General features: G+C 40.2%; 1 protein-coding gene across 25 annotated transcripts in view; it reads right to left on the reverse strand.

Annotated features, from left to right (window-relative positions):
* DST (dystonin) overlaps nucleotides 1–17,193 on the reverse strand; it is a 489,979-nt gene that overhangs the window by 99,654 nt on the left and 373,132 nt on the right. For all 25 annotated transcript variants that reach the window (XM_060235329.1, XM_060235262.1, XM_060235226.1 and 22 more), the window contains one exon: nucleotides 15,571–17,045. In XM_060235329.1, coding sequence (XP_060091312.1) covers nucleotides 15,571–17,045 — 1,475 coding nt within the window. The remainder of the gene's footprint in view (nucleotides 1–15,570; nucleotides 17,046–17,193) is intronic.

Genomic DNA, 17,193 nt, shown 5'->3' on the forward strand with positions numbered 1-17,193 from the left:
TAGAAGAAAGCTACAAAATGGCATATATGTAACATTGTTCTTAATGGCATAAACACAAAACAACTCAAAGCATATAAATTAATGTCAGAAACACTATATGTTAAAGGAAGATGCAATCATACTGGCCTGCATCTAACCTTTGTAATATACATTTTCTAGCTCATTCTTCTTAATAGATCATTTCCAGCAGATTCTTTTGATATGCCTGTTCCATAATTTCAGCCACAGCCAATTACTTATTTTTTTTCAGTAAGGAGCAGTGAAGTCTCAAACAAAATGGTATTTTTTCAGTGGTCTTAAGTATATTCGGGGGGGGGGGGGCGGTTGTAGCAGGAACTCCTTTGCATATTAGGCCACACACCCCTGATGTAGCCAATCCTCCAAGAGCTTACAAGGCTCTTAGTACAGGGCATCCTGTAAGCTCCAAGAGGACTGGCTACATCAGGGGTGTGTGGCCTAATATGCAAAGGAGTTCCTGCTACAAAAAAAGCCCTGGGCATATTTACAATTCAGGTGACTAACTCAAAGCTACTAGTTAGTTCTGCTTCTCCCTTTCTGAGCCCTTGCTTGAGATCCCATCACATGAAAAGTGTCTGTGTTATTGTTTGTGAAGTGTACAGCCAAAGGTTTGCATACGGTTAATATAACCTACCCCCTCCCCCAAAAAATAAACTGGGCTGTGAGGATATATGCTTGCGGGAACAGGTCAGAGTTAAATCAATATTCAAATGTTTAATTCCCCAGGACCAAATATATCCAAGCATATAATCCTCTGTAAACTGGCATGCATGCCTACAAAGTGTGCCTTTCACTTTAAATATTTTGAACAGGTAAAGTCTGAAATCAAACCAGAGGGGAAATTAACAGATCAGTTCTCTGCACTGTAAACTGCAGAAGGGCAAACAACCACAAGTTCAGCTGTCTTTTAAAGGCAGTTTTATTTTGAGCAGCTTGACATTGACCTTTGTCTCCCCTATTGTCCAAAATGACCAATACAATGCTAGGTAGGAACACAATCAGGGAGGAGACTACCTCTAGCCACTGGAGGGGATATCACACAGTGGCTTGGAGAAACACAAAGGGGTTGCTACAGAATTCACTCTCCGGTTAGATCTTAAAAATGGAATAAGAGGACAAACTGCCGTTGTGCAGCATTACCTTGCCTTCTCACCACAGCCAGAAGAGTAACAATAATATTATTATAGAACAGACTGACAAAGGTGAAGCAACAAAGCAACATTTTCCAGGTGGTCCTTTTTGGCAAGAGATTCAAACATTGCATAATGAAGTCATCATAGCTTCAATGAATGCTTTTGTCAGTCCACCAACTCAAATGAAGTTCATTTGAGGACAGTCATGGGCAAGTGGAAGAAAATATTCTGCATTCACCAGATTTTTTTGGGGGGGGGGGAGGGGGCGAGGATGAAACTGTACCACAGGATGTATGACTTTATACTTTAAAAGCGCAATCTTTAGCACAGTTACACCCTTATAAGCCTATCGGCTTCAGTGGATTTGGCAGGGCGTATTGGATTGCGCTGTAAACCACCTACCTTTCTAGCTACTCCACATTAAACTCTCATGACACTAACCTATCTGTGGTGAGCCATGTACCTTAAAGAAATTCTTCAGTCAAAGCGCGCGCACACACACACACACACACTAATGCAACTTGCATTCTGAACAAATAAATAAAAACGTACCTTCCATTTTAAAGTTCTCTATCCTGAATCCAAGAATTGTTACTATGTCTGTAATGCGGAAGTCTAAACATGCATGGATTGCCCCATTTTCAGACCAAAAGTGTTACAATACACACACCCCCTTCCATTACCTACAAAAGCAAAAATAATGAAACAGCCATCCAATGGGTCAAATATTCCCCCATGGCCATTTCAGATAGGGAAAATGGTGAGGTAGGGAGGAAAGGCTGAAACACTGCAGTTCTGATCTAAATTGGGCCCTACAGCTCTTGGGAACTTACCGTAGTTCTCAGCAGCTGACAACTGACTATAGAGAATGAGAGTTAAAAAGTATAACATTGGTTTGGCCTCAAAACGCTCTAGGGGCTGAAAGTGGAACTTTTAAAATATATATCTTTCTCTTAAACTGGAAGCATGGTGTACTTCTGAAACAGTTAAAGTAGTTCAATGCTATATAAAAAGGTTAATTTGAAAACATCTCCAAATATGAGTCTGAAAAAAGAGATTTTTAAAAATGACATTGCTTCCCCAAATGGGAGTCATGAACTGCTCCCTCAAATAACTGAAGTTCTTTCCTATTGGCTATAAAAGAGAAATGTTGCATATATGGAGTATTAAGAAATTCTGATTATTAAGCAAGTTTGACAACAGATAATTTTTAGATCTAAAAACCTAAGTTCATGGCATTTATAGTTATTTACACACTAAGACATATCACAAACATAAGATAATTCCATAAGATCTCAAGGTCCCACCTCGAGGTTGGCAAACCTACATGTATGTGGCATTAATCCACTGACATGCTTCAACAGCTTTCAGACTGAGGCAGAATGCCTGCAGAATGTAAGCTGTGTTTATTAGTATAATTCTATTTTCAAATCTCTGTCAAGAGACTGCACTAAATTTATAGAACATTGTAGAGAAAAACTGAGGTTTTCAGATCTCTCAAAATGATTAAGACCAAGCATGCTTAATAGTTTGTAAAGCAGTTTCACATACATAGCACTTGAAGACAGCAAGCAACAGGCCCCTACTTTTTTCTTTCTTTTGCAAAATAAAAACCAATATTGAAAATGTTACTTTGGACACCCCAGAAAGTTAGTGACAGGGCCCCAAAAATTCAAAAAGATACTTTTGACATATCTGAGCAACACCCAGTGAATTTTTTTATTTCTATTTGATTTGGCAGATGCCTATTTCACATCATAAGCCACTAGAGTTTCCAATTTCAGATTAGGGAATTCCTAGAAATTCTGAGGTAGAGCCTGAGGGGGGGCGGGGGTTAGGAAGGAACCTCATTGGGATTTAATGTCATAGATAGGGACGGGCATGAACTGGCTGATTAACTAATGTTCATCATGAATTCTGGTTGGTTTGTGAAGCAATGCCCGTGAACTGAAGAACTGCTATGAGCTTTCACGAATTTTGATGCAGTTTGTGTTGGTTTGTGTGAAGAGCAGGTGTTTGGTTTAAATCACTGGGAGCCATTTAAACCCCTGCTTTCTGCTCCCTGTGGCCTTTTGCAGGGAGCAAAAAGCAGTAGTTTTAATGGCTCCCATCCCAGCCAAAATCTCTGCTTTCTGTTCCCTGAGAAAAGCCAAGGGGAGCAGAAAGCAGGGGGGCATTTAAAGCAAACAGCTGAGTGGCAGGAAGCTCCCCACTGCTCAGCTATTTGGTTTAAAAGCCTGGAAGCCATTTAACCCCTTGCTTTCTGCTCCCAGCACAAAGCAGTGGGGAGCAGAAAGCAGGGGTTTAAACTTTAAATGGCTGATGATTCAATACAAACCAGTTTGGTTTGCAAACCAACATTCTGGTTTGTATCCATTAGTGGCTCAGCTATAAATCACGAACCAAACTGCAAAAATACAGTTGTGCCCATCCCTAGTCATAGAGTCCACTCTCCAAAGCAGCCATTTTCTCCAGAGGAACTGATCTCTGTAATCTGGAGATAAGTTGTAATATGAGAAACATAAACTTCATGGCTGCCTTCTGGGTCCAAAAAAGTAGCCACAAAGTTCTTTGCTTACAGACCTCTATTTCTAATTCAACAGTCCAAAGACAGTTCCACATTATTCAAATTTCCCCCAGATATGTAGCTTAAAAACACAGATGCACAAAATAGGAGAAGTCATTGAGGTTAGAATTTACCAGAAGAGCTCAGCAACAAACTCTACAATAACTTAATATAACCAGATCAGAATGACAAAAAAAAAATAATTACAGACTTCACAAACACCCCTTAGTTATTGCAACGCTTCACTCTACTCCCTTATTTCAGTCACCACTCAGCAAATGTTATAAGGTCTCTTGTAAAATCTCATACAACTTCAGAACCACTTTTTGGCATGAAGATGCAAGGGAATCATTTCAGCACATGCAACAAGCCTTTAATCTGTGTACTTTGGAAACCACAACAATCTGAGTGTCGTAACTTATACCTTTATGACTAACAGTGCAATCCTAACATCCTTCTAAAATCAGTCAGGATAACAGACTGAGAAAGATGTAACTCTGCTTAGGACTGCACTATAAGTCTATTCATAGCTGAATAAATCAGACCTATCTGCCTTTGAATAGCACTGGCTGCTTGAAGCACAATTTGTGTAAAAATGGGATCCTGAAACATCAATGTGCAGTGGAAACATTCCAAATGAAGGGTAACAGGCACCATCTGGACAATAAATAACCATGCACAAAACAGCTGGCAGTAATCAACCCTTTCACAAACTGCCCTTAATCAATTTACTAAAGTGACCATATCACCAATTTCTGCCTCCTAATAATATGTTAGGTAAACAATCCTAGGGACCTTGTTGGATAGATTAGCCAAGATACATATGTTCAATTACAGAAGAGAAAAATAATGCAGAAGACAACTACAATAATCAAAAAGGCATTTATGTTTGAAGTTACCTTCTTAGACAACATGCCATTGCAAACTGTATCCAAAGTATGTCTCATCTGTATGTTTGTGCTCCAGAAACTGAATTCAAGGCTCAAGTTTGCTTTTTGACAGTTATCCAGTGCCTGATGAGAACATTCTATTTCACTTGAATCTGTATGGATTGCATTAGATTCATCTGATTCATTGGCAACCATGTATTTTACTAATTTCATACCACTAGTATGCGATACTGCATCTTCATAACAAATATCTATGTCTTGAGGTGAAATGTCCAAGAAGCCCTTTTCAATCATCCTGTCTTGGGATGCTAATGGCTCATTAACTTCAGATCCATTATGCAGTTTCTTTCTGTCTAAAGCAAAATCATATTCTTTCTCATTGTCCTGGAACCATTTCACATGAGCGGAACTGTCTTTTTTCAAAGATGTCAGTGGGCTGCAGTATCCATCTGCTGCCTCTTGATTACTTTCAAAGTTCCAGAGAGAATCTTGTTCTCTAAGCTCTATCTGTGACTTACCATGCAAATTCACTTGGTAGTGTCCATGGACAGCAGCACTTCTAGTGGAAAGCAATGTAATCTGCTGTTCACTGTTGGAACAAAGTGTTTGAAGGTTACCTACCATACAAATTTCTTCTACAGAAGATATGCTCCTTGTTTGAGCTTGTTCCCCTGGTAGCACATCTTGTTTTTCTTCTCTTTCAGCTGGAGGGCTGCACAGACCAGAATCATCATCTTCTGAGGTTAGAGAATTAGTCCCATACTTGTGTTGGCCTGTTGTTGCTAAGTCTGACATATCAACAGTTCCAGCCATTGAACATTCACTTTTATTTGCATAGTCTGCAAAATTTGGTGGGACAAGCATTCTCCAGGATCTCCTATGCTCTTTCTTCTCTGTATGATACTTTGTTTTGGGCAAGCCAGTGGCTCGAATAATGTCACTGTTCAGTTTAAGGGCATCGAAAATCATTTTTTCATCTAATTTACTGGTTTCCCGGCTTCGGAGCTCAAATACACTAGAGGAAGAAAGGGCACCATTGGAGCACAATGTACTAAGATCCAGTGTTCGATGGCTGTATGGCAAAGTTCTATCTGAGAAATGCCTAGAAGAAAGGCTGCCTTTGGAACCCGAATCAATCTGTTCATTCAGTCGAACAGTATCATAGATTGACCTCTGAGGAACATAACAGTCCTCGATATTTATATCTTCTTCCTCTTCATCACCTTTTCCTACACAAGGAGGATTCTGGCGTAAACAGTCTGGCCTGCTAAGCGGCTTTCCCATTTCTGCATGTATTTACAAGTCTAGTACTACAACTATGCTGCCTTAACAGAGACGTGCAATGCAATACAGATTTTTTTTTAAAGTGTTGGAACCCGAGTTTGAAAGGCTACAGTAAACTTGCCTTCAGCAGAAAGACATGCCAGACATAGAACATAATTTATGAAGCAGTTATGGTCATGATCAGTGCATCAGTGTAATGAAAAAGTATACATTTACCAAGTTGTGATTTAAACACCCCACCCTCAAAGTATAAAGTGCTTGAGTTTAAAAGAGAACTTGGGAAGGTGGAGAAGAGACCAAATAAATCTTTGACCACTACAAATTACAATATCAGTATGCATACACACACCCCAACATGTACAATCCCCAATCAGAAAACCCCAATCAGACAAGGGTACGTGGCTCAAATACTCAGAACTTTCTGCATAGCATTCCATTTCGTTCTTTTTTCTTTCTTTCGTTTTTTTCAGGTCAAAATTTTGTCCCAGATCTCCAGATTAAGTCTTCACAATGAACCAGCATTACAGCAGGCAACATGTTATCTTCAGAAAGTGAGAGATTAACTGTAATCCACTTAAATGGTTTGCAGAATTCCATCTTCTTTATAAATAAACCATGTTGTAGAAGCTTTTCCAAGAAAAACAACAGCTCCCAGAGAAGATGCATACAGTTGAAACCAAGGCACAGAGAGCACCTTCAAAGAAAATTAAGGTACATCCAGAACAGAGACAGTAATTAAAAAAGGCTTTTACTTTTTGGGGTAGTAGCTATAAAATAACCTCGATCCAAAAGGCTGTTCACTTTTTGTGTACTTAAAGCTTCTCAATAGTGCATTCAGAAATTCCATAAGGAAAAAAAATACAGTTTTCAAGACAGCCAGGCCAATGAAATCAAACAACTCTTTTTTAAAAACAAAAACAATTACAAAAGAAACTTTGCCCAGTTCACTGGCAGAACATGCTCTTTGCAACTTGTCATCCCGATTGAGGCAGCTGCAGAGCAGCGTTTCTTCTCCCCTCCTGCACAAAGGCACAACAGATTTACATTCTATTTTAATAAAGCAGGACTTCTGCATAAACTGTAGCTAAAATAGCATGGTCCCGGTTTTCATCTTCGTTCTGAAGAGCAGCTCTAGTGAAGAAGAAAGAGACATAAAAGGAACTCCCGACAAAACAGGCTCACATGTACTGTCCAGTGCAGCTGATAAGCTTTCCGGCTCTCCCTGGTTCCTTATGGTCTGAAAGGCATCCTCCCAACAGCGAGCTGAAAGAAACGCCCTTTCCATTCTTCGGGCAACATCTGCTCCTATCCCATTCGCTCCCTGAGTATTATTCTAACTGAGCATTAGTAGGTGCCTAACCTATTAGCTCTCCCCCCCATGTTTCCTGCCCCAAGGGACTTAACTTCTTAGCCATCTTTCACTTTTACTGCTTGTCTTGTCTCTGAAGGAAGCTAAGGCGTTTCAGGGGGAGGTAACACAAAGGAGCAAGTTCCTGTCAGCAATCCATATCCCAAACAGATTTCTGTAATTCCGAATGAAAAAGGTGGTGGCAATAGCTTAGAACACCGTGCTAATTAGTTCAAAATGTTGGAATTTTTACTACACATTGCTTTGCTGGGTAACCTGATGCCACATAAGAGAGACTGACCTATGAAGACCCCTCTCAAGTGCCAAGAAGCAGAATTATTATGCTCTGCTGCAGGAAAATAATCCTCGTGTGCTACTGGACTCAGACATTGTTCTGCTGCTTCAGACCAATACTGCTACCACCTGAATCAATCCTCAATATTGAAAATGTTCTCAGTGTACAGATATCTGTCTCTTGGACAGTTCTGATAATGGCATGTATCATTCTAGACTAACCAGCAGCACAATACAGAATGAACTAAAATAACTGATTCCTACTCATCATCATTTAGACATCTTAATTACAAACCTGATCTTATGCCTATTTATTCAAAAATATTTCCACTAAGTTGAATATGTCCTATACTTTCTCAAGTAAATGATCATAGGATTCCATCCTTAATTTCTGATAGTTGAAAGCAATATTTTTAACCAAGATTCCAAAGCTAGCACGTTAGCAAGCTAATAAATGACTATAAAATTTAATTTTGAAACATGATGCCATTTGGTCAGTTGAAATTGCATTTTATATGCCTACCTTCACTGCGGCTGTCAATGGAAAAATTAGACAGTGATATACAAAGGAGAAATTTAAAAAAAAATCACTAGTACTCCTAAGCAGTGGCGGGGGGGGTGGAGCTAAACAGAATAAAAGCATAAGGAAGGTAATACTGCAAATTGAAGAGGCTCATGGAATTGAAAATCAGCTTCAGATTTTGAGCTCAGTCCATCAGATAATGTCTCACAAGGAAACAATACCCGCAACCTTCTTTCTCAATACCACAAACATCCCCTCCAATATTCTAACTGTTTTTAAAGCGGTCACAGTCTAGCACCCTGCTCAGTAAACTTTTGATCCTAAACAGCATTTAAGACAAGACAGAAGCGAGACCTAACATTTTAAATGTACAAAGTTCCACGAGTACAGCTTCTTTCCCTTTAAAAAATTAAAAAGAGTAAACCTTTCCCATTTCATTCTATATTATCTGAAGCAAAGGATATACGCAGGACTTATTTTGGTAGAAAAAGCCCAGCAGGAACTCCTTTGCATATTAGGCCATGCCCCCTGATGCCAAGCCAGCTGGAACTGCATTCCTGTGTATTCCTGCTCAAAAAACCCCGTGGATATACATAACTGCACTGCACATGCAGAATTTACACATTATACAGAGTAGCAAAACCTCCCTCTGCACCTAAATTCTATGTGCTTATTGCAACCCTAGAGAGATGTGAATTGTAATCTATTACTACTATTTTCTGTTGCTAACACTAGTTTAAAAAAAAAAAACACATTAAAAGAATTCGTGCAAGAGGCATCCTTGCACGAAATAAAAGCTATTTTAAATTTGAGTAATAGTTCCAAGAAATGTGACTATTTAGAATGATGAAAGTGTGTTGTACTGGGGCCTGAGAACTGTGCATACACTACTGGTCAGCAACTACCATTTTCATTGCATATGGCTATTATAATTGAGTTGATGGTTTTCTTAGTGTTACAAAATTGCATATTTGTGCATAGGGTATTTCTAACACCAATGCTTTTTTGAAGAAGAAGCCCAGCAGGAGCTCATTTGCATATCAGGCCTGGGAGTACTTGGCTGCTGAATGGCGTGTCAGGCCAGCCAGAGCCCTGGCCAGCCCAGGTGGAGCTCCACTCCTGTGGGCTCCAGCAGAAAAAAACCCTGTCTAACACTATGATAATTTTAAAATTGGAACATGCATAATATTGGAACATGAGTCTATGTGATATTATACCAGGATTTTTTTTCTAATAATCTAGAATGCACTGATGACCAGTTGTGTGAGTTTGCTGAGCATCTCCCCTTAATTTCTAAGGAACTACATGTAACAAAGTAATGGCTGGGTCCAGACCAGCAGTTTGAGGCAACACAGGGACAGTCCCCAGACAGTTAAAAAATCAAGTCCAGATGCAAACATCTGGAGACCATCCCACTCCTGTACCCATCCTGTCCTCCAGTACCACTGAAGTGACTGAAAAAGCTACCACTTCCAAAGCGGTAGCAAATCTCCACAGTACTTCCCTGCCGCCTTTCCCAGCTGTCTCTGAATGGCTGGGAAGCATCACTCAAGCGCTTGAGCAGTCTGACTGCTCCTCCAGTGCACACGCAGCCCGTCCCTGTCCTGCCAGCAGGCTGCACACCGTCTGACCATCCCGGGGACGCTTCCACCTCTGCCAGATTTCTTCCAGCACAGGAGGCTGCTGCCCCAAGCCTCTGGTCTGTACCCAGCCCATTCCCTTCTATAACCTCCATTCCCTTCTATGAGGCCTGTGTTTATATGCAAGTAACACAAACACTTACAATGATTAAAAACTTATTCTTCCTCATTCGTTTGTTTTCTCTTTCAAAGCAGATCACAGTCTTAGAGCTGATAAAGCAATACATTATAGGTTTAATTCTGAAGAAGCATCTGAAAATAAACCACAGCTGCAGGGAATAGATAGCTCCATCAACAAGGCAAAAGGCCACCATCTATACAACAACCTAAACCAATTAAAATATTAGTTCAAGCTCATCAAGTGGAATATTCATCCAAGCCCATTTCTCCTAGGAAGTGGAATCAGAAGGCACCTCTTGACATACGATGTACACTGCAAATATACCGAAATGGCTCTTTAAACTGTCACATCCGGTAATGGGGGAGGAGGCTTAATGAGCCATTCAGTGATAGAAACTGACATAAATTCCATGCACTTTAATTAAAAAAAATATGGGGAGTGATTATTATTGAAATATTTTGCAAACATTTCAAGGACCATAATTACATGACAGTGATTGAATCCTGCTTTTCTCTTCCCAAGATAAAAGGAGATTGTTAAAATATTCAAGCAAAAGTCAAACAAGTGAAGAGTACTGTTTTTCAGGTTAATCTCAAATGTTTGTAAGGAAACAGGCCCACTGTTGCTAAATGAAGGAAGTCCATCTACTGAACTTTCCTTTTGTCTACATCCCTTCAGTCTGTAGTTTCTTTAAAGCACAAAGATCAGTGACAAAACTGAATGAAACACCATGAAATACAATATGCTATCTACTGTATGTGACCGAAAACAGAGCTTTGAATGGAAACAATGAAAGGTTTGTTCCTGAGGCAGTTTTCTAGAACTCCTTCCTATCTCTGTAAAATACCAATCGGCAGAGTTTTAGAATCACTAGATCATACTTTTGGACCAAGCCCCATGCCCTCGGCCTGGCAATATCTACCCCTTAAGATGATGGTATGCTGTCAAACAAAAGTGAGGAGAGGTGAGGGTTGTACTTGGCCAGACACACTGGGAGCAGAAGCCCATTTCACAATATGCATTTAATGTACAAAGAGTCCCTAATGGATTTTAACGTGACACTGTCAGGGGAGAAAAAACAGCACAAAGTTCTCTTCTTTTCTTGTAAAAGATAGTGACAAGCACACTTTGACCCATTCTGAAATAAACTGCACCTTCAAGACCAGAGATACCTTCTGAAAGGATCTTCAGAAGTAGTTTTAAACCTACTCAAGTTGCCCCCATTTAACTCAAGTCAGATATTACAGGCTAAGAAGGAGGCTAATCTTGCAGGTCCACTACAGAGATTTATGAGACTGCTTACATTTCTGTTGCCCAAATATACTCTTCAGGTAGGGAAATACATTCAGCATAAGGAAGACAGAAGTAGGCAGGAGTTCTCTGGGGACAAATAAAAATTCATATTTTTTTACATACTTATATATGGATGCATATTCAGTATGGCAAGGAACCAGTCCCTAATCTAGTGTCTCCCGAAACGCTCAGGGCATCATTCTAATGGGTTAAATTGAGGGTAACTCTACACTCTTCAAAAGCTCTCAGAACAAGGGCAAGACATTCTTCCGGACTATGGCTAAATGAGAGGGCAAATACTTTGAATGCAGAAGATCCCAGGTTTAATCCCCCATTTTTTCAGCTGACAGAATATTGAGTGGGATATTTTATATTTAAAAAGATAATGTTATTTCATAGTAGGTGAATGTAATAGAGTACTGGACTAGGATGGAGGAGACTATGGTTCAATTTTCCACTCAGTCATCAAGCTCATCACATGCCTAGCCTAATGTGCTTCAGAGTTGTAAAGAAAAAATGAATGTGTCCTGAGTTCCCTAGAAGAAGGGGAGGGCACAAATGTATGACGATTAGTGGTATAACTGCCCATTCATTAGTGTGGTTTTTTAGAGCTCAGTACAGTAAAGCTACTCTGATGGTGGGCATTGTGCAATCCTAAACAGACTTAAAACCTTCTAAGCCCATTGACTTCAACGAATTGCACAGTTAATTACTCAAAATACAAGTCCTCTCATAACACAGTAGCCCACCCCAGAATACAATTTAGTATCACTGTACTAAGTCTTATCAGATACCAGAAAGAGTTAATCATAGCCTTCTCCATGCCCAGTCGAGTTCAGATATCTTTTCACTCGTTTTTATCTTTCTCTCATCTTTCTCCCCTTACTTCTCTGCATTTCACAAAAGGAATCTTCACAGTCATCAATAAAAAGTCAGAGCTAGTACACTGGATGGATGAAGGAAGTCCTTTTCCACTTCAGATACAACACATTCTTAAAGCTTTACAAGCCACTAGTAGAATGTTGGAAAGATTGATGTGAGCAACTAGAACAGGACTTTTGCATTAGTGTCTTTAAGACCTATTCCCCCCCAAGATTTCAGGCAATGATGTGCTATTCACATAAGCTTCTTTTTTATTTCTGGCTATAAAGCAGCTGTTTAATGACATTCTGCCATGAGTTTATCTATGTTTTCTGGTGCTATTTGTTCTTCCTTAACAGCACCATCAAAGCTATAGCCAAGTTGTAGGTTGGCCTATATCTACCCACAGAAATTAAACAGCAAGACACTTTTTGCATTGCACTAAAAATGAAGTACGGTTCCCTTCTTTTAAAGTTCTGCCTTCCCTGCTATCTTGTCTAGAAATCAAGAGTGATCATTTTCCTCCTTGTGCAGCCTAAGGGATGTTCTTGCCTACAGGATTATCATAGGGTGTTTGTATTTCCCTACCAAACCATTATAGCAGGGGTGGCCAATGGTAGCTCTCCAGATGTTTTTTGCCTACAACTCCCATCAGCCCTAGCCAGAATGGCCAATGGCTGGGGCTGATGGGAGTTGTAGGCAAAAAACATCTGGAGAGCTTCAGTTGGCCACCCCTGCATTATAGAATGAAAGTTAAGCCATGGAGTACATTTTTTCAGGGTAAGTTCCACCTCCCCTTCAGCAGCTAGGGAAATCTTGGACACACTAGAAACTAAAATAAATTCTTCAAGATAGTTTTCTTAGATGGGATCCTGGGTTATGAGACAGAAACCAGAACTATACTTGAATTGCACTGTCACTGGCTTAGTGCCTTTGTTGTAACCTCACCTCTATTCTACTCCATGCTTCTTTCTTTTACCCTGCTTCTTTCCTTGAAGCCTACATTAGATGCAGCCTACTGACTACACAAGCCCCAGCATTATACTTGTCTGGGACTCTTGGACAACTTGTTGGAATAAATGCTTATGTCAGCCTTCTTAGCCCTTACCCATGGTTTTGCTTGACCTTGCCTTCACTCTGTCATAGGAGGGGTAATTTGTAATGTGCACTAAATAAGTGACATAAATATCTACTGCCAACGATGCATGTATATGTGCCAGCTGTCATAAATTACCATTTACTCACCTCATCTAATCATCGTTTTGGGTCTGGCTTTGTTATATGTTAACCTACTGCTCTCTCTCTTCCTGCATGACAGTACAGTGCAGTGTCTTTGGGCCATGGGATGCTTCCTCTTGAGGAAAGACTGGCTGCATTCTGAATGGGCGTGAAAGAAGGAATGGCTCAGGGCTGCCTGTGTCCCAGCAATACCCCTATCAGCAATTGATCTGCTTCAAGACAAGACTCAACACGTGCATGTATCTTTGGCACCCACTTCATCCTTTTGGAACTCTGACATCACAGCAGCATTAACTTGCTGAGGAGGGCAATGTAGAAGCAAGGAAGGAAAAGTTTTATAAACAATCCAAACTTGCATGATTCATTGGAATGTGCGGTGGAGTCATAGAGTGGTCAAAAGACCCACACAGTCTGTCTGGGTGCCCGGACAGAACAATGATGTAGTATTTTTGCTCTCCTGGTTCTTTAACCTGCTTTAAAATTATTAATAACCATGATACATCTTATGGTTTTTGTGACCTTGCAACTTGTTGTTGTATTGTTAACTGCCTTGACTCTAAGGAGGCAAAAAGGGTTACAAATATTTTAAATAAATAAATATCTAGTTTCAAAAGGAGGGGAGGATCAAGGAGCTGAGTCTTGCTGGAATTTTCTCAAGCAAAATTACAGACAGTGTGCCTTAAAGCAGCTTTAGAAAGTCTCTGTAACAGTCTGACCAAAGAGAGGACACAGCTCTCATTTTCTAAATTGCTGCATGCCACTGAGCTGAGAACACATTGTGGAAGTTGAGGCCTCAGCCCTCAAAGGGCTTGTAAATTCCAAGTGCCCCAAAACTGTATGACAGATCTTTTTGACAACTGAGGTTTTAACCATTACAGACGAGATAAATATTTTATGTCCTATTTTTCAGAATATTTATTTCTATTTATATAGTTACAAGACACAGTCTGATTAGTTAACAAACACATTACTTATTAACAAAAGCTTCTCTCTCAGAGAAAGTAATGGAGGAAACAAATGCTTGTCTACAATGGAGGCAAAGCACCCTCTGTTGGGGCAAATGCAAAATGACTGGCTCATAATTCTCAAGACATCAACTTGCATTTTAACACAATATGCAATTTGTGTAATATCAGTTGAAAAAGACATCCAGGGAAGGGGTCCAGTTAACTGATCATGAGTTAGCTGAACCACATTAACAAGATTTTTTAATATTCCTATGTTGGGCTGATGCTAAAGTACAGTTACTGAACTACAATGCTGAACAGATTCTATAACAATTTTAGAGCCCTATATGAAGAGCCAATCTGCACACTTATCCAGCTGGGGTGGGCAAGTGGTTGCATACCCCTCCCCACCACCTAAGGCATATGGAGAACCAAACAAATAGTAACAGAAGTTTGGAATGCATTGTTTTTCTTCCCTTTCTATAGGAGGAAGAATTGGGTTGATTAGAAACTGCTTTGCATGGAGTTTCTGAATCATGTTTCTTTAAGACCAAAGTGGAACTGGGGGGGACTGTCAAGCAAGGTAAGTGTACAAATCCACTGTATGTTGCCACTGCTGCTGCTGCAGGAATCTCTCGACACAAAAATTTTCTTGCTGCAGCAGCTATGGCCAAATTAAATAGAAAGCAGGTGATTCATGAACCTCCCCCTTTAAAAAAAAAACCCAGCAACTATAGAAACTACAATTCACATCAAGACCATGGCATAAAGAAGAGAAATAGGTTTCCTGACAACAACCCTGACAACAATCAAGCACATACACCCTGGAGATGCTATTCATCCAAAAGCAGAAATCTTTGGCAACTTCCACCACTTTTGTCTCGCCATGAATATGGAGAGGAAGGAACATGGATGCTACTAGCAGCTAAATAACCTATATGCTTTTCTTCGCCACTTTCCTGTTGTTACATGTAGTCTGGCCTTTAGTATAAAGTTAAGAACATAAGAGAAGCCATGTTGGATCAGGCCATATATATATACTCATACACACACACACACATATGTATACACACTGTGGCTAATAGCCACTGATGGACCTCTGCTCCATATTTTTATCTGAAATTTATCTAAATATGGGTGATGCTCTTAAAACCCTCAGGTAGTCACACTTCCTTGTTTTCTTGCATAAAGTCTTGTGCATGACAGAGTCCCCTAAAGGAAGGAGGAAAGCAACAACACCCAAATCAATAATCTGTGAGTCCAACAGAGGATATTATAGGGAGTAATTAATTTTTTCCCCTTTTGAGTCTACCTCTTGAGCAGTTCACCCCCACAATCCTCGTTATTCTCTATTTTGTTCAACCACTATTATGTAATTCAGTATGCTAACAATACAGAAAGGACTTGTCTTACCTGGAATACTTTCAACTGTTGATTAATAGTCTCTGTTTCCATTCCAACAGGACCTTGGGACTCTTCATGTTCTTCTGCTTCCCCAAGCAGCTTGGAAAACTCCTTCAGTTTACTGTAGAACTCTTCAATACGATGAACAGTCCCCTCTACTTGTTCCTCTCTAGCTCTTGCTCTATCCAGCAACTTATTGCACTGCTTATTTAAAGCCTCCAAGTCTCTCTTTATGCCTGACAAATCGGGAGAAGCTTCAGCTTCACTTGCTAACATTGCTTTACAAGTCTTGTTTGCATTTTCGTTACTGTTTATTAGGTCTTCCAATTTCTTCAGGAACATTTGGATATCCTCTTGCTGTGACTGCAGCGTAACTAGGTCCCTACCCACAGAAGCCATGCTGTCCAGCTCATCATCAAACTCCGCAAACTGAGAAAACATCTCTCGGATGGTGTTTTGGAAATGACCAATTCCCTGAAGCTTAGTTTCCAGAAAGGAACATTTATCTTCAACCTGCTGGCTGATGGCACTGTATTCTTCTTCTAATGTTTCTGCTTGCAGCAAGAGGTCAGAAACTCCTGACGAATCGGAAGCCTCCACCACTAGTTCTTGGGCAAGCTTTTTTGTCAGGTCCACTTGAGGCTTTAAGGTCTGAAGTGCTTTCTGATGAGTTTGCATAAGTGTCAAGTGTTTGTTGCTGTAAGTCTGGGGTTTCAAGGTTTCATGAGCTTCCAGCTGCTCCCTGGCATTCTGAAGCTTTTCTTTAACTTCCTTGGATGATTCTTGAAACTCTTTTAGTCTATGAGCCATCTTTTCCAGGGCCTCTCTTTTAGTGTGCAATTGTTCTGTAATTGTATCCACTTTCTGGATCAGCAGTGCCTTTTCTTCTTGAATAATGTCTTTGTCTGTCTCACAGGCACTGAGCAACATTGCTGCCGCATTACTTAACAGCTCCACCATTCCCTGGTGTTTGTCCAAGTCCTTCTGCCAGGCCTTCACCTGAGTGATGGTCTTCTCTAGCTCAACAGGGTCGATTCCTATCTTGATATCAGATACGTTGCTTTGGCAGTTTGTTAACCAAGGCTGCAAGGTCTCTACATGCTCCCTGTATCTGAGGGCTTTTTCCAGACAATCATTCAACTTGTCTTGATTTTCTTTAACTTGCCTATTCATTTCGTCCCAGTTTCCTCTAAGCATGTTCAGCTGGGACTGCAACTCTGCCCTCTCAGCCCCTTGTGTCTTCTGGAGCAAGCTTTCACCTTCTGCAATTATTTTTTCATAGGAACCAATCTGTTCAGACAAGGTCATCTTAAATGCTTTCTGCTCATTAATTAATGACTGCAGAGACTCCAGATTGGCGGAGATAGGGCGAGACCGATTCTGTTCCCCTTTCTTTTTGTCCAGCCAGGTCTGGAAGTCCTTAGACATTTGTTGAAACTGATGAGAACAAACATACGTTGACTGGAGGTGCTCAATGTGATTGCCTGCAGAGAACCAAAAAGAAAATGTAAAAATCCATAGCTATATGCAACTTATAGGAAAACACATAGGCTCTCTGCATGTTCAGAAACATCCCATATCACTGTGAAAGGAGTGATTTCAGCTGTCTTCTTTCCATGGCAATCTGAAGTT

Source organism: Heteronotia binoei, chromosome 1, assembly GCF_032191835.1.
Source record: "Heteronotia binoei isolate CCM8104 ecotype False Entrance Well chromosome 1, APGP_CSIRO_Hbin_v1, whole genome shotgun sequence".
Taxonomy (NCBI): domain Eukaryota; kingdom Metazoa; phylum Chordata; class Lepidosauria; order Squamata; family Gekkonidae; genus Heteronotia; species Heteronotia binoei.